At 31.3% G+C, this 24,724-nt stretch overlaps 2 protein-coding genes across 5 annotated transcripts in view; one reads left to right on the top strand and one right to left on the bottom strand.

The window, feature by feature from the left end:
* The window catches only part of LOC112681238 (neural-cadherin), a 78,002-nt gene extending 70,496 nt beyond the window's left edge, over nucleotides 1-7,506 (top strand). For all 4 annotated transcript variants that reach the window (XM_025551524.1, XM_025551511.1, XM_025551506.1 and 1 more), the window contains 18 exons: nucleotides 53-286; nucleotides 378-550; nucleotides 630-779; nucleotides 863-1,168; nucleotides 1,386-1,659; nucleotides 1,741-1,949; nucleotides 2,481-2,813; nucleotides 2,885-3,091; nucleotides 3,157-3,634; nucleotides 3,710-3,852; nucleotides 3,936-4,196; nucleotides 4,254-4,601; nucleotides 4,686-4,986; nucleotides 5,533-5,722; nucleotides 5,821-6,062; nucleotides 6,167-6,370; nucleotides 6,448-6,612; nucleotides 7,147-7,506. In XM_025551524.1, the coding sequence (XP_025407309.1) occupies nucleotides 53-286; nucleotides 378-550; nucleotides 630-779; nucleotides 863-1,168; nucleotides 1,386-1,659; nucleotides 1,741-1,949; nucleotides 2,481-2,813; nucleotides 2,885-3,091; nucleotides 3,157-3,634; nucleotides 3,710-3,852; nucleotides 3,936-4,196; nucleotides 4,254-4,601; nucleotides 4,686-4,986; nucleotides 5,533-5,722; nucleotides 5,821-6,062; nucleotides 6,167-6,370; nucleotides 6,448-6,612; nucleotides 7,147-7,262 (4,334 nt within the window). In that variant the 3' untranslated portion in view covers nucleotides 7,263-7,506. The remainder of the gene's footprint in view (nucleotides 1-52; nucleotides 287-377; nucleotides 551-629; nucleotides 780-862; nucleotides 1,169-1,385; nucleotides 1,660-1,740; nucleotides 1,950-2,480; nucleotides 2,814-2,884; nucleotides 3,092-3,156; nucleotides 3,635-3,709; nucleotides 3,853-3,935; nucleotides 4,197-4,253; nucleotides 4,602-4,685; nucleotides 4,987-5,532; nucleotides 5,723-5,820; nucleotides 6,063-6,166; nucleotides 6,371-6,447; nucleotides 6,613-7,146) is intronic.
* A 12,474-nt stretch (nucleotides 7,507-19,980) lies between these two features.
* On the bottom strand, nucleotides 19,981-24,724 carry LOC112681594 (leucine-rich repeat and calponin homology domain-containing protein 3). Its single transcript, XM_025551840.1, has 12 exons — nucleotides 24,158-24,724; nucleotides 23,931-24,075; nucleotides 22,537-22,769; nucleotides 22,162-22,298; nucleotides 21,894-22,076; nucleotides 21,744-21,823; nucleotides 21,554-21,676; nucleotides 21,279-21,369; nucleotides 21,012-21,218; nucleotides 20,806-20,943; nucleotides 20,659-20,736; nucleotides 19,981-20,536 (listed from the first exon to the last, which is right to left on the bottom strand). Exons 1-12 carry the CDS (start codon nucleotides 24,327-24,329, stop codon nucleotides 20,396-20,398), a joined length of 1,728 nt encoding a protein of 575 aa, XP_025407625.1. The 5' UTR covers nucleotides 24,330-24,724; the 3' UTR covers nucleotides 19,981-20,395.

The raw sequence follows: 24,724 nt of genomic DNA, 5'->3' as shown, positions 1-24,724 counted from the left end.
GTTATTTTATAAATACATGTATCAATGTAATATTAATTAATTATGTGTGCAGGAATGGTAGTGATGACAATGACAGCTGTAGACTATGACGATCCAGCTGAAGGTACTAACGCTAAATTGATTTATTCGATTGAAAAAAATGTGATCGAAGAAGAAACTGGTACTCCCATATTTGAAATTGAATCTGATACCGGTGTTATTAAAACCGCTGTGTGTTGTTTGGACCGAGAACGTACACCGGATTATTCTATTCAAGTAGTTGCTATGGATGGCGGAGGCTTAAAAGGTATGTTAATACATATATACATATATATATATATATTTTCTACTTAGATTTAATTGGAAATTAAAAACAATATCAAATCCTTTTTATGCAGGTACGGGTACTGCGTCAATCCGAGTGAAAGATATCAACGATATGCCTCCGCAATTCACAAAAGAAGAATGGCTTACTGAGGTCGATGAAACTGATGGTTTTAATTTCCCAGAAACGCCTATTTTAACAGTAACGGTTCATGACGAGGATGAGACAAATAAGTTCCAGTATAAAGTAAGACTGTCTACATATAATTAAAAATTGATGTACTAGTACTAAACAATATTGTTTATTATACGTTTCAAAATGTTAGGTTATCGAAAATAGCGGTTATGGCGCAGATAAATTCACAATGGTGAGAAATAATGATGGCACTGGATCCCTTAAGATTGTTCAACCGTTAGATTATGAAGATCAATTACAAAGTAATGGATTCCGTTTTAGAATCCAAGTTAACGATAAGGTAACATTTTATTGTTTATAAATTATCGACGTAAAAAAATTAATATTTTTCCTGATGAAATACCCGTATTGTGAATATTTTAGGGTGAGGACAACGATCACGATAAATATCACGTCGCATATTCTTGGGTTGTAGTCAAATTACGCGATATAAATGACAATAAACCACAGTTTGAACGGCCGAACATCGAAGTATCTGTCTATGAGAATGTCGAAGTCGGCAAAAGCTTAGAAACGTTTAAGGCTACTGATCCAGACCAAGGAGGAAAAAGCAAAGTGTCATATGCTATCGATCGCTTATCTGATCGACGTCGTCAATTCCGTATTAGCCAAGAAGGAACCGTTTCTATTCAACGGCAATTGGATCGCGAAGAAACTCCTAGACATCAGGTACGTTTAAACTTAATAACCTAACATATTATTTTGATTTTGTAAAATATTGTATACTGTAAATAATACATTAAATAAGTATTTTATATATTATATAGGTATAATATTACATAAAATATAATATTTATATATAGTATATAATATTTACATAATGACATTTTTATGACTGCCAACATATATTTATATTGTGTATGTTACTCATTTATCCAAATGTCAGGTGAAAATTTTGGCCATCGATGATGGTGTCCCGCCCAAAACGGCAACGGCGACTCTCACAGTTATTGTTCAGGATATTAACGACAATGCTCCAAAACTTCTTCGAGATTATCGTCCAGTTTTACCCGAGCATGTACCTGCAAGAAAAGTCGTTGAAGTCCTTGCCACCGATGACGATGATCGCTCCAAAAGTAATGGTCCACCGTTTACATTTAGAATGGATCCAAATGCGGACGATGTGATCAGAGCCTCGTTCAAAGTAGAACATGATCAAAGTAAATTGCATTGTTTTTCCGTTTATATTATAATTATGATTTCTGCCCGTATGACAGTTAATTTTATAATTTGTTTTCCAGAGGGTGCCAATGGTGATGGGATGGCTGTCATTTCATCGCTCAGGTCGTTCGATCGAGAACAACAAAAAGAATATCTTATACCAATTGTAATCAAAGACTCTGGCAACCCAGCAATGACGGGCACTAGTACATTAACTGTGATTATTCGAGATGTAAACGATAACAAAATGCAACCGGGATCGAAAGAAATATTCGCTTATAATTATATGGTAAATAATAGCTAAATATTACTTCATTATTATTTAAGAACCGTAAAAAATATATTAAATTATTATAAGATTTATACTTATACTAATAAGGAAAAAGATAATCAAATATTAAAATATAAAATAGACAACTAAAAATTAAGTCTTACACAATATTAAATTTTAATAATATATATATAATATATAAGAGAAAATATAAAAACTAAATTAAAACAAATAAACAATCTAAACACGTTTCGTTTATCTGTATAAAATTATAATAAATATATTTTAATCATTAAATATGGTATACTATTCATATATATATGTATATATTTTTTTGTATAAATGTCACTTGTTAGTACAAGCTCTTTTATACACCTACAACATCTATAATTTGTACTTTATTTTAGAATATTAGATTATTTACACTAACATTTAAATTATATTTTAAATTATTTTAAAATTAAATTATGTATATAGATTTATATGCATATAATTTTCTGTACGATATGTGTTTACTACCGTTGTAATTCACGTGTTACTTTTATATAGGGCCAAGCTCCAGATACAGAAATTGGCCGTGTATACGTATACGATTTAGACGACTGGGATTTACCAGACAAGAAGTTCTACTCAGACGGAACTGAACACCCTCGATTTAAGTTAAACGACACCACTGGAATGATTATGATGCGTCACGGAACGAGAGAAGGCCAATACCATTTGCGTTTCAAGGTGTACGACCGCAAGCACACACAAACAGACATCTCTGCTAATGTCACCGTTACGGTTAAAGAAATATCACCCGAAGCAGTTCTAAACGCAGGATCCATACGTATTGCTGGCATAACTGACGAGGATTTCATTAGAATTTGGAACTATAGAGTAAATAATTATATGGTACACCACTTTGATCAAGGTATTAACACGTTTCCTTCTGTTTCTGTTTATTTTAGACACAAAGCTTGGTCAGGAGTAAAGCTGATAAATTCAAAGATAAATTGGTAGACATTCTGAATACACCTAGGGAAAATATTGATATTTTCAGTGTTCAATTGAAACAAAAGTACCCTCCATTGACTGATATCAGATTCTCTGCTCATGGATCACCTTATTACAAGACTGTAAAACTCAATGGCCTAGTATTAATGCACCGCGAAGAGGTACATAATATACATAATTTTAATAAACATTTCGAATTATTAAATTAATTTTTTTGTTTCTTTAGATTGAAAAAGACGTCGGAATAAATATTACCATGGTTGGCATTGATGAGTGCTTGTATGAATATGTGAACTGCGAAGGAAGTTGTACGAACGTATTCGAGATAAACACACTTCCGTACATGGTGAACGCCAATAAAACCGCTCTAGTCGGAGTCAGGATCGATACTTACGCTGAATGTACTTGTGGAGCTCGTAATTTTACGAAAATCGAAACATGCCGATCAAGTCCTTGTTTGAATGGCGGCCGGTGCACAGACACTAGGAACGGTCCCACATGTGAATGTCCGGCTGGTTTCAATGGACCGAGATGTCAGCAAACAGCTAGGAGCTTCAAAGGAAGTGGTTGGGCCTGGTATCCACCTTTAGAAATGTGTGACAATTCTCATTTAAGTTTAGAGTTCGTCACTAGAAAAGCGGATGGTCTCATGCTGTATAACGGACCTATTGTACCACCAGAATCCGAAGAAATACTAATATCAGGTGTGTAATAGCAGTAATAGCTTTTTTAAAATCAATATTATTTATTAACGTTTAACTACCTATGTTTATTTGCAGATTTTATATCGATCGAATTGGACAGGGGTCAACCACGGTTACTCATTGACTTTGGTTCTGGTACTTTGGAACTTAAAGTAAAAACGAAAAAGAGCCTGGACGATGGCGAATGGCATAAAATAGATGTATTTTGGGATACAGAGGTGTGTACAAGAGATCACAGGCTGTCGTGCATTGAATTTCAAATTTTCTATCCATTTTCTAACGAATTTTAATTTTGTTTTAGAACATCCGTCTGGTGGTAGACAACTGTCGTTCAGCCGATATTTCCGAACTCGAAGACGGTTCCCATCCAGAATTTGACGATTCGTCGTGTCAAGCTCAAGGAACAATTCCGGCATTCAACGAGTATCTAAACATTAATTCTCCGTTGCAAATCGGTGGAAGATATGTACAAGATTTCGACCCAACTCACTATCATTGGCAATATGCTCCGTACGGAAAAGGATTTGACGGTTGCATCAAAAACGTGTACCATAACAGCAAGGTAAACGTTTTGTAATATTAAATTTTGTATCTCTCTAAATATTTTGTTTGATTCAAGCTGTACGATTTGGCGAACCCGGGTCTCACTAGAAATAGCATTGCCGGGTGTCCACAAACGGAAGATCTGTGTATGAATTTAGTTGGTCACCGGTGCACGGAACACGGATCGTGCGTCGGTAGTATGGTAGAACCGCGTTGCGAATGTAGCCCAGGTTGGTCTGGCGCTGATTGCCTAACACCAACCATACCTACCACATTCCGCCCTCAGAGTTATGTAAAATACGCCCTGTCGTTTGACGCAGACAAGTTTATGACAAAAATCCAATTGCGATTTAGAACACGTGAAGAACACGGTGAACTGTTTAGAGTCAGTGACCAACACAATAGAGAATATGCCATTCTCGAGGTAAAAAAATGTTTATATTCACTTTGTCGCATTATTACTAGACGATTCAAATTACTTACGATATTATTACGTGTTTATTGGCAGATTAAAGACAGTAAACTTCATTTCCGATACAACTTGAATAGTTTAAGGACCGAAGAGAAGGACGTATGGCTAAGTGCTGTAACGGTTGATGATGGGAAATGGCATACAGCGAAAGTTTCGAGATACGGTTCATCCGCTATTTTGGAACTTGACGGAGGTGAAGGAAAGCATTACAATGAAACTTACCGGTTTGAAGGACATCAATGGTTAATGGTTGACAAACAAGAAGGAGTATACGCTGGGGGAAAGGCTGAGTATACTGGCGTTCGAACATTTGAAGTCTACGGCGACTTCCAAAAAGGTGATAAAAATAACTGTTATGTTATGCGATTTTGGTGTACAGAAATCGCTGATATATGTTACAATCGCATTGGCATTGCACTATGATTAGATAAATCTTTATTATTCGTCGAACCTTCATTTTTTTAAAACGTAACTAATAGATTATAAATTTTATTGTTTAAAATTAAAATATCTACGTGTTAATATATACTCGTGCAAGTATTAGTGTTTCTAAAGCTTTCTAATTGGGTTTATAGTAAATGAGTGACGGGATAATATTTATATCAATATATTGTCTATTATATAACGGTTATCTGAGTCCCTATCAATATTTATTTACCAGATAACTCTTATAATCAATATTTATTGATTGTAAAATAAACGTAAAACACGAATTGTATCATGTTGTGATGGGTTTTATAAATATTATAAAAAATCGTTGCGATTTAGTTAATTAATTTTTAATTTTATAAACAGATAAATATAAATATTTAAGTTCATATTTTTAATATTTGAAGTCTCCGGTTGAAATACACCATATTAACGATTCACAATACTATTATAGGTTGTTTGGATGACATACGTTTGGAAGGAAGGTATTTACCGCTGCCACCAGCGACCAACGGCACGCAATGGGGCCAAGCGACAATGGCCAGGAACGTAGAGAGGAACTGTCCGTCCAACAAACCTTGTGCCAATGTCATTTGTCAGGAACCGTTTGAATGCGTCGACCTATGGAATTATTACGACTGCACGTAAGTTCGCGAACGACCGGTGGATTAAGATCAATGGCGCCGGCCATCAGACAGTATTATGAAAGGAATCAATACGTTTAAAATTTGTAATTTTCTAGTTGCGGCGAAGGTCGTATTATGACACCGGACCGCAAAGGGTGCGTGGATAAAAACGAATGTCTGGATAGTCCCTGCCGGAACGGAGGCGTCTGTTTAAATCAAGATCCCAGGATTCGATATCGTTGTATATGCCCGGACGGGTTTTGGGGCGAAAACTGTGAACTGGTCCAAGAAGGTCAAAAACTAAAACTCGGCATGGGTGCACTCGCGGCTATATTGGTCTGTCTGCTTATCATTCTCAGTGAGTATACCGTGGTGTCGAGTTGTCGTACCCTATTGTACGGTTCGACCCCCTACCCCTTCATTCGCGAAAACCGAACTGAACGTTTGAACCGTATTTTTCAGTACTGGTATTAATGTTCGTCGTGTACAACCGTCGACGCGAAGCGCACATCAAGTACCCCGGACCGGACGACGATGTCAGGGAAAACATAATCAACTACGACGACGAGGGCGGCGGTGAGGACGACATGACTGCGTTCGACATAACGCCCCTGCAGATACCTATCGGAGGATCGATAAACAACATTCATCCACAGAAGTACAAATGTACGTCTTTTTCTTTTTCGGCCACCACGCCAGTTTAAATATCGCCACTATATTACTGTTACCGTTTTTTTTTTTAGATCCCACAATGCCGGTGGGGGTGGAACCCAACGTTGGTATGTTCATCGAAGACCATAAGAAACGTGCGGACGGTGATCCAAACGCTCCGCCATTTGACGACCTACGGAATTACGCATACGAAGGGGGTGGCAGCACCGCAGGATCGTTGTCATCGCTAAATACAGGTATGCAATAAACGCCATTCGACGCGATGCAATGCATCACCATTTTAATTTTGAACCTGCGCCGGCCACGACGATCTTAAACAATTCAATCAGACGTTCGGTTAGGCGTTCTATTTGAATATATTCAAATAGAACCTATAGGTCGGGAAACATTTTCAATAAGTCTTATACGACTGCGTGTTCCTAACGTTTTCCAACGGTGGTGTACACCGTTGGAAATCGTGTGCAGCGATTACATGAGCGTGTCAACTATTATTGTGTACATCAAACACCTCTATATTTTAAACGCATTTGCATCCTATACAGAATGTAAATTAAGCAAGTTCGACGTAACACTGATGGTGACGTTTACCTTTTGTGTGCGTTAAGACATATGTTCCGGCAACACCCGATTACCGTTACAGCTCCAACTGCCTATCGTATAATGTCTAATGTACCTAATAATCCGTTTCGTCTGTAAAAAAAATTAATACTGAAAGTTTCTACAAAAATGTATTTGCCGTCGGTGTCGATTAACGTAATTTTCCTATGCAGGTACCGAGGACGATCACCAAGACTACGAGTATTTGGTGTCCTGGGGCTCGCATTTCGACAAACTGGCAGACATGTATAGCCGAGATGGTGAACATGAACTGGACGAAGAGCAGTAAAGAATAAAATACTAACAGTCGGCTATGTATAACATATTCACACACATATGTTACACGTACACAGGCTACAATTGAACTGAAAATCTAGTCATGATTATTTTATTAACCCACTATATTAGACGATCTCAAATCCCATTTTGCTGCCATTTATGCTTTTACTGTGTTTTCCTTTAATTAGTCAGTTTATTTACTATTCCCCAAAACATGACCACATCACAGAATAAATACTTGAGTTTTCTTTTTTCGAAGTATTTTTTACATACATTTTTATTATTATTATTATTATGACTACTATTATTATCGTCATCGTTTTTTTTTCGTACAAACAATAATTTTTTTTTAATATTTACAGAAGCCAATTATTTTTATCCGATTTTTACCCAAGCGTTTTTACTTTTTTTTATTTTAATGAAAATATAACGAAAAAATTATTGTGTACGTCAAATTATTGCCATAACTATATTCAGGGCAAACGCTACTTTTTTATTGTATGCTCAATTTCTGTTTAGATTACACAATATTAATTAAAACTATATATATATATATATATATATAGTTGTGTAATAATATTGTATAAATTTAACATTGAATTATTTTTAAATCGAGTGAATCAACATCTGTAACATATTAAAATTTAATCATAAAATAATGACGAAGTATTAAGTTAACAAATTAAATTCAAACTTTTTATTCGTCCAGTCGGTTATGATACATTATATTGGGATCTTTTCGTACATATCTCTCGATAAAAATGTTTTACTGTATTAAATGAAACATTAAATAATAATAATTACTATTCTATAATAATTGCATTTTATTAGTTCACTACCACGATACATTTTTTACCCAGCACGTTTGTAGATATTTTATGTAAAAGAATTATTGAATAATAACATCATCACTTTAACCCCTTTCCCCAAATCCCAAATTTGTTATTATATTTATATATTATTAATGTATACATATATATTATAAATCGTAGACGATAGAAATCTTATCCTAGTTTATTAACCTGATGTTCCAATTTTATATATATAAAAAAAGTAATAATAATTTTAATAAGTTAATGATTAGTTTTATTTAAATAAATTTTAAAATATAACTAGGTTTAATGATAATAATTTTAAAAATATAAGTTTATTATTGTGTCTCCTTTATTTTTATTTTTTAATTACTATTATTATTATTATTATTTATTATTTTTTTTTTTTTAATATAAACTAAGCATTTGACCCGTAAGGCGGTGCTAGACCGGTCGTCGTTTTAGTCGCTGCACTGTAATTTACGACTGCGACGACCGGTTCGCACTAATGAATATATTATAATTGTCATTTTTATATAGACGAATATGTAGCGTGTTAGTGTTATGTCTCGCACTCAAATGATCAAATTACATTTTAAGCCACAAAACTAATCAATGTTCGTTTAAGCGAAATATCGTCGTACGATGTACGGCATATGTTGTAATACTGACGACGCGCTGTGATATTATTACTTTTATTAATATTATTACATCGCTGTCGTCGCGTTGTGTTTAGGTAAGAAATTTAAGTACACACTCATGTAAGTTTATAAGTATGTTAATAGTCTTAAATTGTGTAGCCTATGATAATCAAAATAAACAATTTATAGTAACAATTACATTCCACGGAACGCGTTATTTCAATATTTGTTGTGCGCTCCGCGAACTGGTGACGTCTTTACAATAGTAAGTTCTCGCCTACCGAGCACGAGCATCGCCGGTACGCTCTGTACATTGCTCATGAAACCGACACCGAGGGCGCGCCAATTATACACTTACAAAACCTACTACTGTGTTCTTACACCGTGGCGTTACTATATTATGTACATAAACTCCATCAACGTCAAAATACGCTTTTATCAGATCGTTCGACTTTCGTTTATCCGTACACGTATACCTTAACTATATACACACATCATTTAAATTTCCGTTCATCCGATGTTTTCAATTGGATTTTGTTTTTCTAAGCTAATTTTTTATACTATACGTATCTCCAAATGCGTAACTACTGTGGACAAAAACAAATTATTAGATACACGAACATTACGTTTACGAAACAATTTTGCAAACATAATTTTCGTTGATAATTATTATTATTATAATTATAATTATTATTATTATTATTATTATATAATATTATATATTAAATGTGTTAAGTGTATGGCATAATTCACGAGTTTTAATAGTTCGACATCCCGTAAGTGTTGCCCCCCTTCCTCCATTAACGTTAAGAAATCTAAAATTACTAAAATTACTAATAAGCGAAATGCGCCATCCTCAATGAATATTCCGATTTGCCAACGTTTCGTTAATTTCTTCTTAATTTTCCGTATCTTTTTTAACGCGCAAAATCTGAACATATTTTCGGCCTATACATTAAATAATTATTATAAGCACGAGTACCTGCGTTTTTTGTACTTGAATATTTTTTACACGAAAAAAAAATAAACCCCCCGACAAAACGGAATAATTAATTAGCTATTACAGGAATCGGTACACAACGCTGAACCACAAATACCTCTATTTATAAGAATATTATAACATACAACATGTATCCTTTGCCGCTTTAGCAGCTGTGCCCATAGTTCTTACGATTCAACCAGGAATATAATATGATTGCACTACATGTACGACGTATTTTTTTCTTTTACGGCAGGAATCGTAATATGTTAAAATAATATATATGTGCGCTATCGGCTTCCACTTAGTACGCGGATCAACAAGAACAATCATTGTTGTCGTGTACGTTCTCATTGTTGTTTCGCAAATTTTTTCCGACACGTACCTTAAAATACATATTGTATCTATTCATTATTTCTAGTCACCTGTCGTACAGATTTTTGTATACCAATAATATTTTTTTTTTTTTTTTTATGTGTAATTATTAAAACATTTTACTATACAATACCTACTATAGTTATAGTACCGTAAGTTAATTTATATTATATATATATATATATATATATATATATATATATATATATATATATATGTATTAGATATGAAATAATAAGGCATTAGAAATAAAAAAAAATTTTAAAAAAACGATTTTGTTCAGTTTTCAATATATGTTTAATGTGTATACAACATTGTAAAAACATAATACTGAATATAAATTACTTAGGATAATATAATATTTATAAACATAATAAGATAATATTTGTTGTATTTCTTCCGATGTCCTGATTCCACTTTTCGTTATCGAACGCAAACTGATGAATTTGTCTCATTTTTGTGCACGTTGCAAAAACCGGTTTTTTTCAACACTCACTTTTTGCCGTTGAAAGTTTATTTCCAGGGACGAAATTAGGTGGTGAAAGACGGGGATTCATACCCGGGCGTAAAAATTTAGAGGGTGTAATTTTTGCAATTATTAACAACTAATTTAATACTTTTAAGTTTGTTAGATACTGATATTAGGTTCATACTCAATAAGTATGAATTTATATTAATTATTAGAAAAAAATTCTCAAGAACATTTGATTATTGGTCTATGATAGGGCGTAATTATAACATTTTCCCCGGGTGTAAAAATTTTTAGTTTCGCCTCAGCCTGTTTCCATCAAGTTTAATGTAAATGATTACAGCGGACGAACTAGTAAGTTTCTACGTTAGATATAGTAGGTCAGAATCGTCCATGGGTGTACACACGTTAATAAGTTCCGGTGCGAAAAACTGTACCGGTACTTAAGTACTGTCACGAAAAACGTACATCTAATATATGAAAATTCTTACATGACCAAAAGTTGTAGCGAATACAAATTTTTTTTGCTATTCGAATACCATTTAGAATTAATCAATTATATGTAACTGGTATGCTTGACATGTGATTGTTTGTGTTTCATAAGAAAACTCGAATGTCGAGTCTCATTTCATACTTGAACTTTTCTTTATTTACGAACTAACCTAACCGGTATATTTCGTCTCTATGCTGAAAAATATGCAACAGATTTTCTGCTATATTCCACGTGGTAGGAAACTTATTAAATCTGAATACAGTGACGCAGGGCCAGCGAGAGGGTAAGGCAGGGAGGGCTAAAGCCCAGGGCCCTGTCATCTCAGCCTTTTATACAATATTTTACTGTATAAAAGTATATGCAAGTAGTATGAATATCTTGGTCAAACAAGTACAAGTAAAGGGAGCCTGGAACCAATGAGCTCCGGGACCCTCAAAATTTCTCATTGGCCCTGCAGTGACATCTAATGGTAGCGGCCTCGTAAGTGCAAGAAATATTAGTGGTAGGTTTGCGTATCTTTCTATACGTATAATTCAACGGCAAAAATCAATGGTTTTACATTATAGTTGTATAACTTTTGTAAGCCTAAATTTACCGGTGTACAGATATATATTGGTACGTATACGCACAATGACACAATCAGGATTTTTTTAAGGAGAGTGTCTGCCAGTGATATAATGTATAATATAGCTACAGCTGTACAGTTTTTTTAAATTTAATAATTATAGAATTTTGAGTTCTTTAGTAATTATTGAATCTTATTCAAACTTATCACAGTATTTATTTCTGTTTCTGGCATTCATTCGATAAACCAAATATTACAAAAATGTATTTTTAGTTACAAATTTTTAGTTAAAATGTTGAGGTTCCAGGTCAAAATATCTTCGCAAAAATATCTTCGATTTAAAATATGGTCAGTACAAAATGTCTCTGTTTAAAATTATATTTAAATAAAATATCTCTCGTGAAAATATTTTAACATTTATTACATTTTATATTAATATTAATGTTTAAAAAATAATTACATAGGAAATAATAACTAATCACAATATTAGTTAATACAACGAAATTATATCTCTGAAATAATTATGGGAAATTGTCCATAATATTAAATTTTAACTTTTACATAACATGTACTTATTTAATTTTTGTTTAATTTAATTTTTAATTTTATTGCTTAATCGTCCACAACCTTAAAATGTAATTTATATATGTATTGTATTTAATAATTTTGTGATGAGTTTTTACTGTCTGCGAATGACTTTTTGTCGCTAACATTCTTGTATATACATAAAAGTCACTGTAAATACAGTCGATTATATAGTAAATAATTTATTTTGTACTTGTAATAATAATAATATATTATTTAAAAAATTAATTATCACGATTACAATAAAATATTTTTAATAATATTATTAAATATTTTCATAGAAAATATTTCTATTAGTGATATTTTTAAACGGAGTATTTTTATACCATAGATATTTTTTACAGGAGATATTTTTCCGAGATATTTTGACCGGAGACATTTCGACTGGTCACCTAATTTTCGTAGTCCTGTTAATCTATGACAATGTGTGATTGAAAGTGAGTCCTAGAATACGTAAATTTTCTGAACAATGGTGTCCTATTTAAGGTGATTAAAGGGGAAAAGGTGAGTTGTTTTTTTTTTTTTGAATATGATGCCTTGTATTTTGTTTGGAGGAAAAATAAAGCCTGTTTTTGAGGACTATTTGGTTAGTATGTTAAGTGACTCTTGTAAGAACTGTGAAGAGAGGCTTCATTTTATCATTACACATTATCACGACAATCGAAGAATAATCAATATAATCATAATTAATCAATTGCATATCAGGTGGCGTTATAATTTTATTCGCTTAAGGTCAAATTATAATATTATTCATTACCATTATTTTTTCGACCTAATCGACATATTTCTGTGTCTATAACTAACAAACTGCACCGTTGAACGTGATACAATAATTCTAATGGAATAATATTATAACAATATACAGTAGAAGCCGCTTATTAGAAACACGGATTATTGATACAATCGCGTTATTGAAACAAAATATACCGGGACGGACCGGCCGTATATTAGAACATTTAAAATAAATCGGATTATTGAAACATTACATCGGTTATTTGAAACAATTAGGCGAAGGTCAGTTGACATATACACCGGTTATCCGTGCAATAACCAATATAATTTAATCTTATCTTTGCTGTCGTTACGTTTATATTTGGATGGTACTTTATCTTACGTCCTATACGATGAGCACTTTTCTGTACGTATCGTTAGTTCAACGTCAGCGTGTGTACGTAACGGTGATTAGTGTTTCGTTAATCTAAATATAAAAATGTCCAAACGCCAAGATTTAAGTGCTAAACAGAAGTGCGATTTATTAAAATCATACGACAGGCTTCCAAAAATTAGCTTACGTGATGCCGCAGCTCGTTAAAACGTTTCTCATTGCACATTAAATAGAATTTAAAAAATTGTTCGAATATTAAACGCGCAATAATGGACAATGAAAGTGATAGTCGGAAAAGAAAAATATCTGGAAAAGAAGAAGTTGTAGACAAAGCGTTAAAGGAATGGTTCTTACAAGTAAGGAAAAAAGATGCCCGTATTAATGGTCCACTTTTACGCCAAAAAGCAGAAGACTTGGCAAAGAAAATGGGGAAAGACGATTTTGTTGCGACGGAAGGATGGTTTCAACGTATATAGTAGTCTTTCAGTAGCCCTAGTTGAAATATACGCGGTCATGTTTATAATAATTAATTATTATATCAGGGGTGTCATTTGGGGGAGGGAGGCAGACTATGGCAAATGCCTCACTCTAAGAAATTTTAAAAAGTCGGCAATTCTTTGTCTGATGATCAAATGCTAAAATCGGTAAATAGTAAATTTTTATTTACTGTTTGGCACTAAGAAATCAGATAATATTCTCTTTTAAATACACATTCACGGTTTATTAAAAATTGGGAAACACTGGCTCTTCCCCAGTTTATGACAATCATTATTACGTAAACCTTATAAACTTTATTTTTGGTATATTATATATTTCTATATATGTGATCTTTATAAAACAGTTTTCATGATATCGATACCATAAAAATTGAGCTCATACAGGCGTGTACTGGCCCACCAGGATACCGGGAAAATCCCTGTAGGCCCTCTCAAAAATTATAAAATCTGGGCCCTTTACCAAATAAATACCTGTAGTTTCAGTTAAATTCAGTAATTTTATTATTTTTAACAATTACAATGCAATACTGATGGACAGTCGACTTCTTAATTTATTACCCAATGGGAAATGAGTAAAATACACAATTTTTTTAATAATTTAATTGATTTGCTTTTGGTAAATATATCTGTTACCATTATTTCAATTATTCCATTTGATTATTCCCATCACTAATTGTATCATCACCAGCAGAATCGGTAAATAATATTGCTGAAGTTCGGCCGAATAAACGATCTGTATCAACTCGGGAATACAGTAAGTTTAAATATAATGCAATTTATTTAGGCATGCTCCCAATTTTGTTTTTTCAAATAACCTGCTTGATGCATTAACCATTTTTGCAGCTAAAAAAAATCTATCTGATGTTACATTTGTGAGTCATAAATCAATGTATTTTTTTAAAAATATATAACTCCCCTTTAATATTAAATGATCATGAACAATTTGTTTGTGAGTAGTGAAGTTTAATGTGCAATATATATTTCACTAATGAATATTACATATATTGTAATAAACGAACGGAGAATAGTCAATATATACAAAACAATTTTATCTCACCTACCTTTTTACTAAATATTGAATATCAGGAGCTTGATCAATACATTTTTTATATCGGTTGAAGTCAAAACTTTAGAATTTTTACATTTAATTCACTCAATTTTCTCTTTAAAAAAACTTATAATTTTAAATAAGTACCAACGTTAATATTATGATTCATATTTTTTATGCTTTTAAGCATTAAATAAATAGACCATAGAGTTGACGAATTCATTTCTATAGATAATTTATTAAAATTTGTAAGAAACACATTTTCTAACAACAATTTGGTTTTATTTATTTTTCTCAATTTTAAAAGTTTTTCATAAGCCATTATATATCTTTCTTTTGATTTTTCAGGCAATAGATTTAGTGTTACAGCATTTGCCGTTTTAATCCTGTATGGCGAAGTTAATGGTTCACTATAACTACTGTACTGATTGTCATCTTTCGTATTTATGCTTGTTTGCGTGCTTCGCAGTCAAACCATCACTGGTTCGATTGTGTGACGTACTCGCGTCGATTGCAATAAAAAAGAACACTTAACAAGGATAGTTAATGAAATTATAATAAATGCCGGGATAAACAGGCCAAAAGCGCCACAGTAATATTAACAAAAAAAGTAATAATAAATATGATAAATCTAAAAATAACAATAAAATCACGTATGCTCCAAACACGTTGTAATAATATAACAAGACAAATCATATAAAAATAAATACAATATTTTTAACAAATATAACGGAACATACCTTGGACGGTCTAGCGTTCGAATGGTTATGCCCACGCGACCGTGTTCACACGTGCGACGAACGCCACAACCGGCAGAAGAATAGGTTGATCAGTGGCGTCGGTCTTGATTTACAATAACTGGCTTCTCCGCGCACGACGATAACCGAAAGAAAATTTCGCGGATACGGGTCAGCTACGGTTCGAACATTTGTCCCACACACGAAATTGTCCCTGGAGATGGTGACTCCACCGTGTTATGCCGCAACCACAAAAACACACGGCCGTTGGCACGGGAAAAACGACGAGTCGGACGTTCGCAGAGAAAGTTTCGTCGGAAAAAAGTTCCGGAGTTAACGCGCCGATCGAAAATTCTCGAACATCACACGCCGACACTGTTATCGGGTGCTCCGGTTAACACGAAATGGGATAATTTGAACGGCGACGTGACACTTGCGCGAACGATTTCATTTTCTAATTCGAATTGTTATATAAATCGTGCAAAACAAATTTGTCCGTAACGTCCAACGCACTTGTGTGAGAACAGTGAAAACGAAATATGTTTAAATGTTTATGCGTCGTGCAAGGAGGTTGTGATATGTGTATAAGATTTAACCGAAAGTTTATGTTTTGTACAGACCGTGGTATACATTTAAGTTTCTGGTTGTGCTGGGAACACGTGGCCAGCACTCTTGAAAATTTCCACATTACTACGCGGTGTTATAGGGATTTCCACTTTACCGCGCGCCACTATGGGATTCCCATCTTACCGCCCGCTGGACAAATAAATATGACATTCCAACGCTTCGATCGTGGTCGAAAACCAAACCTTCGGTACAAGTGTTACAAAAATTTTATACCAAGAGAGTCATGTTTTAATTTCGATTTCCGTTTACCGTTGTGTTTATCATTTCGATTTCTACGTTTGTATAGCACTTACGGGTGTAACGAGAACTTTGAACGGCTGATGAAATTATCATTTGGGATGAAAGTAATTCAACAGCGGAGGTCCTATAAGTAAGGGAGCAGGTTTTGAAATTTTCCAAGAATTTCGTGGAAGATTGAATGCTCTGCAAACGTTTTCAACGCCTATAATAATACACAAAAACGGTAAGATAATGATATATATTTAAATAATAGTCTTGAAAGATTCTTCCGATCTCGTCAAACATTTCCATTCTTTCTTAAAACAATTATGTACCATCATCATAATAACACACCTTCACGAAAACAAATAAATTTATCTTGTGTCATCGTTATTGATATACCTAAGTTATTTTGAGTAGGTATTATAATTTTTATTAAAAGTAATACTTTTAAGTTTATCATTAGTGCTTTTTCATATGCAAAAATGTACATTTCAATGGTCGTCAACATTTAAAGCAAAGGATTTTAATTGATTTTTATTTGAAGCGTAATATAATTAGTGTTTGAACATTTCATGAAATATAAGATTGTAAAATATTTCAATATTTAAAAAAAAAAAATTGTTTTTCTTTTATATTTGTTTAATTTTTATGTATATTTCACATTTTTTTAGGTAGAACAAATTAATAAGATCCATTAGTCATTAAATTTATTTTTTTTTGTTTTATTTTTAATTTGTAAAGTTTATTATTAGTTAAATTTTGTTTATCAAAAAGTTAAATGTTAAGATTTAAATATAGTAAGATTAAACACTATGAAATTTCAGTATGTTAAGTTTCAAAAACATTAAGGGTTGATAAATAATTAATGTAAATAATAGGTACTTACTATATATACCTACCATATAGGTAGTAGTTACCTACTCTATTTTTCCATAAATAATTATTACATTAAATATCTGAATATCTATTCATCATATATAACTATGATTACTATGTATAAAGTGACGTTAAAGACGTTTTAAATTTACTGATAAATGATAATTTTGTACCTATATTTTACTACCTAGTAGGTACATAATTAAAAAACTACTACTAGCAATAAGAAAGTGAGTATACATGGATTTAAAATCGTTTTTAAGTTACCTTATGATAAAATAATAAAATAAAACTAAAACTTATAACACATACTTGTGTCTATAGTATGAGTTGCATAAGATTTAAAAACATCTTTATTGTTTTTAGGGCATTTAAAACAATCTAAAATGTAGTTTAGTTGACAAGTTGCATTTTTTACTGTTGTCCAATTGTAGTATTTACACGACTTTTTAGTTATGGTTTTATTACGTTTATTTTCACTATAATCTCTAAACACTTTATGTATTTTTGCACTATGTTTACCCGTGTTCAATGTTTTCCAAACGTATTCGATACACGCATAAACGTTTGAACAAAAAAGAGTACAGAGTAAAAATAATAATATTATATTAAATTTGTAAGTGTTAACGAATATTTAAATAATATAATAGTAATAATCGTATGAAAATAACTCGTATGCAATTTTCTTGATATTAACTATATTATTACTTGTCTATATAATTAAAATTCCAAGGTATTTCAATGAATCATTTTACAAACTTGTCCCACGGAACACGCTTTATTTGAATTCCTTAAGAAAACATGTAAAATGAAGATTTTGGAGACTCTACATGACGACAAAAACAAATACTACATGACGGGCTTCAAAACCCTACGTGTCGCTATTTACAAGTCATATCGAAGGGTCAATAAACCCTACGTGGCACTATATTCAAAACTGAATTTTTTGTCTTGGCGCTTAACCTGTTATGTTATTATTTAATTGGGTAAATTGAAACGTTTCATTTTCTTTGTTCATCATCATGACATCATTATTCATTACTAGTCCTTACATGTTTTGTTCCGAAAAATATTTTTTGATAGTGTATCGTCCATAAATATTAAATATTTAAATATATAGGTAATCATAATTTTTTTAATATTATGAAGTCGGCAAATTTAATCAGTTGTCCCAACCTTTCAAAAATTGAAATGACGCCTCTGATTGTATTAATTTACTGTAATAATAAGCAGTGCAGAATATTGTCCATGTTCCGAACACAGGACATACGAAATTTGTTGCGATCCAACCGACCGTAACGGTTAAAAAATATAGTATTATAATCAACATTAGGTTTTCGACCTTTTAGTGCCGCACCCGTGGACCCTGAATATCTGAAAATATGTTGCTCACACTAAGTACAACTTTAATTATTAATATTACATACCCACTTCAAATTTGAAAATTAGTTCGGTTACATTTGTAAATTTTTATGATTATCAAACGATTGTTTATAGAATATTCAGTCTTCAGATGTTGTGATCAAGACTGTCTGTTTACATACTCCAATTTTTGAACACTTTAACCATTTCTGACAATTAATTACTATAATTGAACTTAAATGTATACTAAGATACATTATATAATAGGTATATAATATCTACACATTTACTTGGATCTTATTTAACAAATCAGTGTATTATCAAATGTGCGTGCACAGTAAGCTCTACATACAAAAATATTTGTTTTAACTATTAAAAGTTATGCATTATGTTCAAATTACTTTAAAAAAGTAACAAAATTATATATTATTTTAAGTGTTATTCATTACTTATTTTCTAACCAAACTACTCATTAAGTGCAACTAAATTATGTAATTTCACTATGGTAACTAGTAATTCTTATTAGTTGAAAACCTAAAACTAAATTATAGGATTAACTTAATATTAAAATTGACAGCAATAACATATTAAAATTAAATTAATAATAATATAATATATTATACTTATTTTATTATATTAATAAACATTTTCTATTCACAATACACAATCTTGCTCAGTTTTTCCCATATAGTTGACCAACCTTACCAGAGAATTCAATTACTAACTACTATTCACATTATTTGCATAGTATAACTGTTGTATAAATCTATAATTGCGCATATCTGCACACTATTCGGCCAAAAACCTTTCTTAATTTGATAGTTGTTGACTTTGAACAAATGTGAACAATGTACATTTTCTAAAATCATGCCATGACAGTTTACTATATCTTCATCCGCTTAAATAATATTAGGAATTCATTATCTTTTAAAAAATTTAAAACAATAGGATTTAGAATAATTTAATATTATTGTTATTTTATTATGAATACCAAGTTCTGTGTTTAACAATTATTAGTACTTAGAGCTAATTATTACTTTCTGAATTATTTATATGATATACATCTATGATACTTATATCTTAATCATGTTGAAATTAATATTGGTAATCACTTTAAATCTTAATTAAAAAATGAACTTTTTTGATAATTATTAACAATAAAATTATTATTTTATTTTGTACTCAAATAATATTTGAAATTTATACTAATTCCAGATTATAAATTAAGTCTTAGATAACTAATCGGTGTATCATTTTGTTACAAAACATAAAATATAACTAAACGAATAAATAAAAATAAATAAAACTGCTGACAAGAAAAAAATTAATTAGTCAAATTTAAATTAAAAGTATAAAAGCAAAACAAGTTTACTAAAATTAAAGTACAGCCAATATATTTAGGAATGGCGAAACTTTGTTAACACAGGCTATATAGGAAGTTTAAAATAAATAATAATAATAGTATTTATAGACAGTAAAAATGACAACTAAATAATAAAAATACAGTAGTAAATTTTAAGTAGTAGGTACACACAAATTTCATTTAATAAATTTCGTTTTGATTAAAAAAATATATAAAATTAACTCAGCCTCTTTATGAAATTCTTGAGGTAATTTTATATTCTTAACAAGAGAAATAAAACAGTCTTCAATGCTACAATAGCATTTCATTAGTGAGCTTATCAATCAGTCAATTATTATTATTTGTTCATAGATTGTTTCCGTAAATGAATTATTTAAAAATATTAGTTTATACATTTAAAAGTGATGGCACATGTACAGTTTGTGATGGAGATTTTGGTGTATGAAATTTCAAAAGCTCTGCTACTGTAATGGCTACTTGAACAATGCCTTTTCCTTCCAGAATATCGACGGCACAACAAATTAGTTTCTAAAAATATTGAAAATTAACATTAAAATTGTACAGTTAAATATTCATTGTAAACATTATATTGTACAGTGTTAATTATAAATTATTTCGAAGTGCTAAATAGTTATATAGAGATTACCCACCTCATTAACACCAATCTTACGACATGCTTCCAAAAAGTTATCAACATTTCGTCTACACCGAGCCATTGTAAGTTTGGGCTATATATGATTAAATAAATCAGACTTAACTACCATATATATTAAACAATTATACAGTTAAATATTTACCACAGCTGGTGAAGGTACATGAATGCTTGCCACAGATCTAGGTTTAACATGATTAGCCAAGTAACAAAGCACAACACCATCACTAAGAGCTGGTGATAGTTCACTTGGAAGAGACATTTTTAAACGTGATTCAATAGTCTATAATACACAAAAATCAATAATAATTATATAATTTTTTACATTTATCAACTTATAAACGCACTAACATTTCTTAATTGTTTAACAAGTTCTGCTTCTTCTCTTGCTTTATCGTACTCTCGTTTCATAGTGAACTGTAGTTTGTTTTTAGCGACTTGTGTATTACACTTGGACCAAATATTCGAACTAGGGTTTGGTGTCCTTGGTAATGATAAATTATTGACAGGAGTAGATGTGATTTCTGGTGTTGTCGGTTTAATATATGGACGGATATCCTGTTTATAAAAAAAAAAAAAAAATTAATATAATAACTTTTAGAATTGAACTATACATACCTTTTGATCAACATTATTATCGTTGTTTAGAGGTTTTCCTTTGTAAATAGACTCTTGAGTACGTTGTTGTTTAAGGAACTCTTTGTATTCTCTGTAAATATATATAAAAGTATAAATATATAAATATATATATATAGATATAAATATATAATAAACTCAATATCATAATTACTGAAAACTAAAATAATAAAAATATAATAAAATAAACAAACAAATATATTTGTTGAAAAATGTATATGATAATGATCAAAAGTTACGATCAAAATTCTACATACCTATAGCTTTGAGTATGTTGAGTTGGCTTATCATTTGATTTTATACCATTATTATTACTTGTGTATTTGTTCAAATTTGTTGACATGCTACCATTACTTTTACTTACACGTAAAATTTCAGGACTTTAAGTAAATAAAATTTTAATTAAAAATAATTAAGTATATGATAAATTTGAATATTCAATATTACCTTGCATTGTTACTATATCTATTTGTTTCTTTATGCTTTCTATCAGACTTATTTAAATATTCCATACTTCCATTTGCACCCTGAAAATATAATTAAAAACACATAATTTATAATAAACAAGATAATGTTATTTTTGGATAATAAACAAACCTCATCTGAAGAATGAACAAGACTAGTTGTTTCAGATAAAGTTAAACTGTCCATATTACTATCTAAACTGTGATTATTGCTTTTAAGAGAATTAAATTTCCATGAAGATCCTCGATTGCGGCCTTCTTTAATACTTTTCACATCCAACCATTTGAATATATGAACACGACCTTTAATACAAACCTGAAAATGTTCATATCCCATATTATAATACTACACATAATATATAAGAAAGTAGACCATAATATAATTATTCAGTAAGTCTTACAGCTGTCGGAGGAGATACCAAAGGGTTATTTGCCACATCCAAACTCTCCAAACTAGACATTAATCGAAGTTCAACAGGTAAAGATGCAATTCGGTTTAAACTGACATTTAATCTTGCTAATTTTATATGTGTTAATTCTGTAAAAAAAATGTATGCATGATTTTTAAAAAAAAATATAGTAGCTGTTTGGTATATTAAGACTTTAATACAATTTAGTGGACTTTCTCACAGATAGTATATTGTTCAATAAAGTGAATTACTGTTATAAAAACATGGAAAAAAAAGGAAGAAAATTAAAAGGTAAATATATTTTTAGTAAAATTGTTAGTTGAATATTTAAAAAAAAAAATAGTTCTTTAATATTATTTTACTCACCTAATGGTAACTCGATTAGTAAATTGTTTTGTGCATTTAAGCATTTTAAAGAGGATAGTTGACCCAGTTGTGGTGGTAAATGAGTAAGCACATTACAGCTTACATCCAATTCAATGAGAGTTTTACAGAATCCAATTTCATTAGGTAACTGTTTGAGTTTATTGTTGGATAAAAGTAGTATTTCAAGAGGTAACTGACATATAGCTGATGGTAGACATGTTAACCAGTTACGACTGAAGAAATAAAATAAAACAAGAGATAAAATTATGATATAACAATAAGTGATTGATATCTTGACATATCAAAAAAATGAACCAAACCAAATGGTTAATTCATTTATAAATGATTTATAACATTTAAAAATATAAAATGTTGAGAGAATGTTTATACTTAGCTATAAATTGTGATACAAAGGAGACTATACATTAAATTTTAATAATTTTTATTATATTTTGTGTTATTTTATTGAACTAAATTTGATTAATAGGTATAATCTTATACATAAAATTTTAATGTATTAACATTTATGTTTGATTTTCTTAATCAGCATATATCGACTGCCACAACGAAAAAGGTCAAAATTCGTTTTTTCTAACTTTTCGGTATGAATAAAATAAGCATTGCAATTCATATTCTTATTCTATTTTGAAAAGTATATTTTCAAAAATAACATCACTGGTAGAATGAAGGATACCGTAATTATTACAAGTTTTAGTTTAAAAAATACATACATAACTTCAGGGTTTATTAAGGCATACTACTTGTAAAAAAAAATAGTCAAGTTATGACCTTTTTTTGTTGAGGCTGTCAATATGGAGTTCATAGATAAATATAATATGTTATTTCTAACATTATTATAATAATGTAGGTAGTTAAATTATATACAGACAATATTAATTATAGTTTCTAATGAATTAAAAGATGCTCTTTTAATTAATTTTTTAACATAGTAAATGACTACCTAAGAAAACAATGATATATTATTTTGATATTAAGATTTATTGATAAGTAACATAAGTACATAAGTACATAAGTAAGGTGAAGCACATTTTCATAACAAAATAATTTTTATAATTTATGTATAACTAATATTTGATGTTATGTCATTTCAATTTAGATAGGTAATAAATTAATACAATTAAAATATAAATGATACTTAGAAAAAACACTATAGAAATTTAAGGTACTAATTAAGTATATATATTGAGTTAAAATTAGTCAAGTAAATTACTTAACAACAGTAACAAGAGATTTATATTAATAGCGACCTTATAATAATACTTTACCAAAACAGAAGTTACTATTAATTATAAATCACCTATTGTCAGTTTTAACTAATACTTTAGTTTAACACTGATAACATCTACAAGGTATGAACAAAACGTATAACCAACCTGAGATCAAGATACACCAATGATTGAAGGGATGTTACTGTGTTTGGTATTGATCGTATGGCGTTGTGGTAAAGATTGAGAGATTCTAATGACCAGAATTTAATTAATTCAGTAGGAAAGTGAGTGAAGCAATTTTTTGAGAGATCTAAAACAAATAAATGATTTGGTACAACAACCGATCGTTAAACACGATCAAATATCAAGGATGGAGTGTCTAACGAGCATACCTGCGATAGTCGTATCGGACAAATCGTATTTATTCGTTGTAGGGAATTCTTTTAGTTTACGTCCACCGAGTTTCAGTTCACCGCACAGATGGGCATCTTCGAGAAGTTTCTCCAGCGACCGGGTCATGAGACCGTTGTTACGATGAGAGTACAGCGTCGATCCGCAGTCCATGGCGAGGCGTGCGCTATAGGTCGGTTCGCCTGCGACGCATGGAAAGAGGAGCGCGAACGAAGACGGAGTACCAGAGAGCGACGATGGGTGGGCGGACAAGCGGTACCGCGCACGTTCAGCGGGTTAGCGTCGCGTTCGAAACGTCGAGCGACCAACGGAGACGGCGGCGAAAAGCATGTTTCTCGACACGTTATCGGACGAACGTGTCATCTTCGAATGCGGCGCCCGTGCGTCCACTTTCACTGGGACAGGAATACAAATCACCCGATCAAAGCGAGCACGGTGCGCGGAACGTGACGCACGCTCGCATTGCGACACACGACCGGCAGTGCCGTTGCCGATGAGCACGGGAACGAGTTGTACGCGATCAAGTGCGTTTTACAAAAAAAAAAAAA

This window comes from Sipha flava, unplaced genomic scaffold (genome assembly GCF_003268045.1).
Source record: "Sipha flava isolate LNK unplaced genomic scaffold, YSA_version1 102_pilon_pilon, whole genome shotgun sequence".
In the NCBI taxonomy this organism is placed as follows: Eukaryota; Metazoa; Arthropoda; class Insecta; order Hemiptera; family Aphididae; genus Sipha; species Sipha flava.
This window is presented reverse-complemented; position numbering and strand designations above follow the sequence as displayed.

Bases quoted from the DNA above. Each gene is read 5' to 3' on its own strand.
- LOC112681594 (XM_025551840.1), bottom strand. From the start codon at position 24,329: ATGGACTGCGGATCGACGCTGTACTCTCATCGTAACAACGGTCTCATG. The intron at 21,824-21,893 runs GTTTGTTTATTA...TTATATTTTCAG, and splicing joins TTGTTCATTCTTCAGATGAG to GGTGCAAATGGAAGTATGGA. The intron at 20,944-21,011 runs GTTAGTGCGTTT...TGTGTATTATAG, and splicing joins TTGTTAAACAATTAAGAAAT to ACTATTGAATCACGTTTAAA.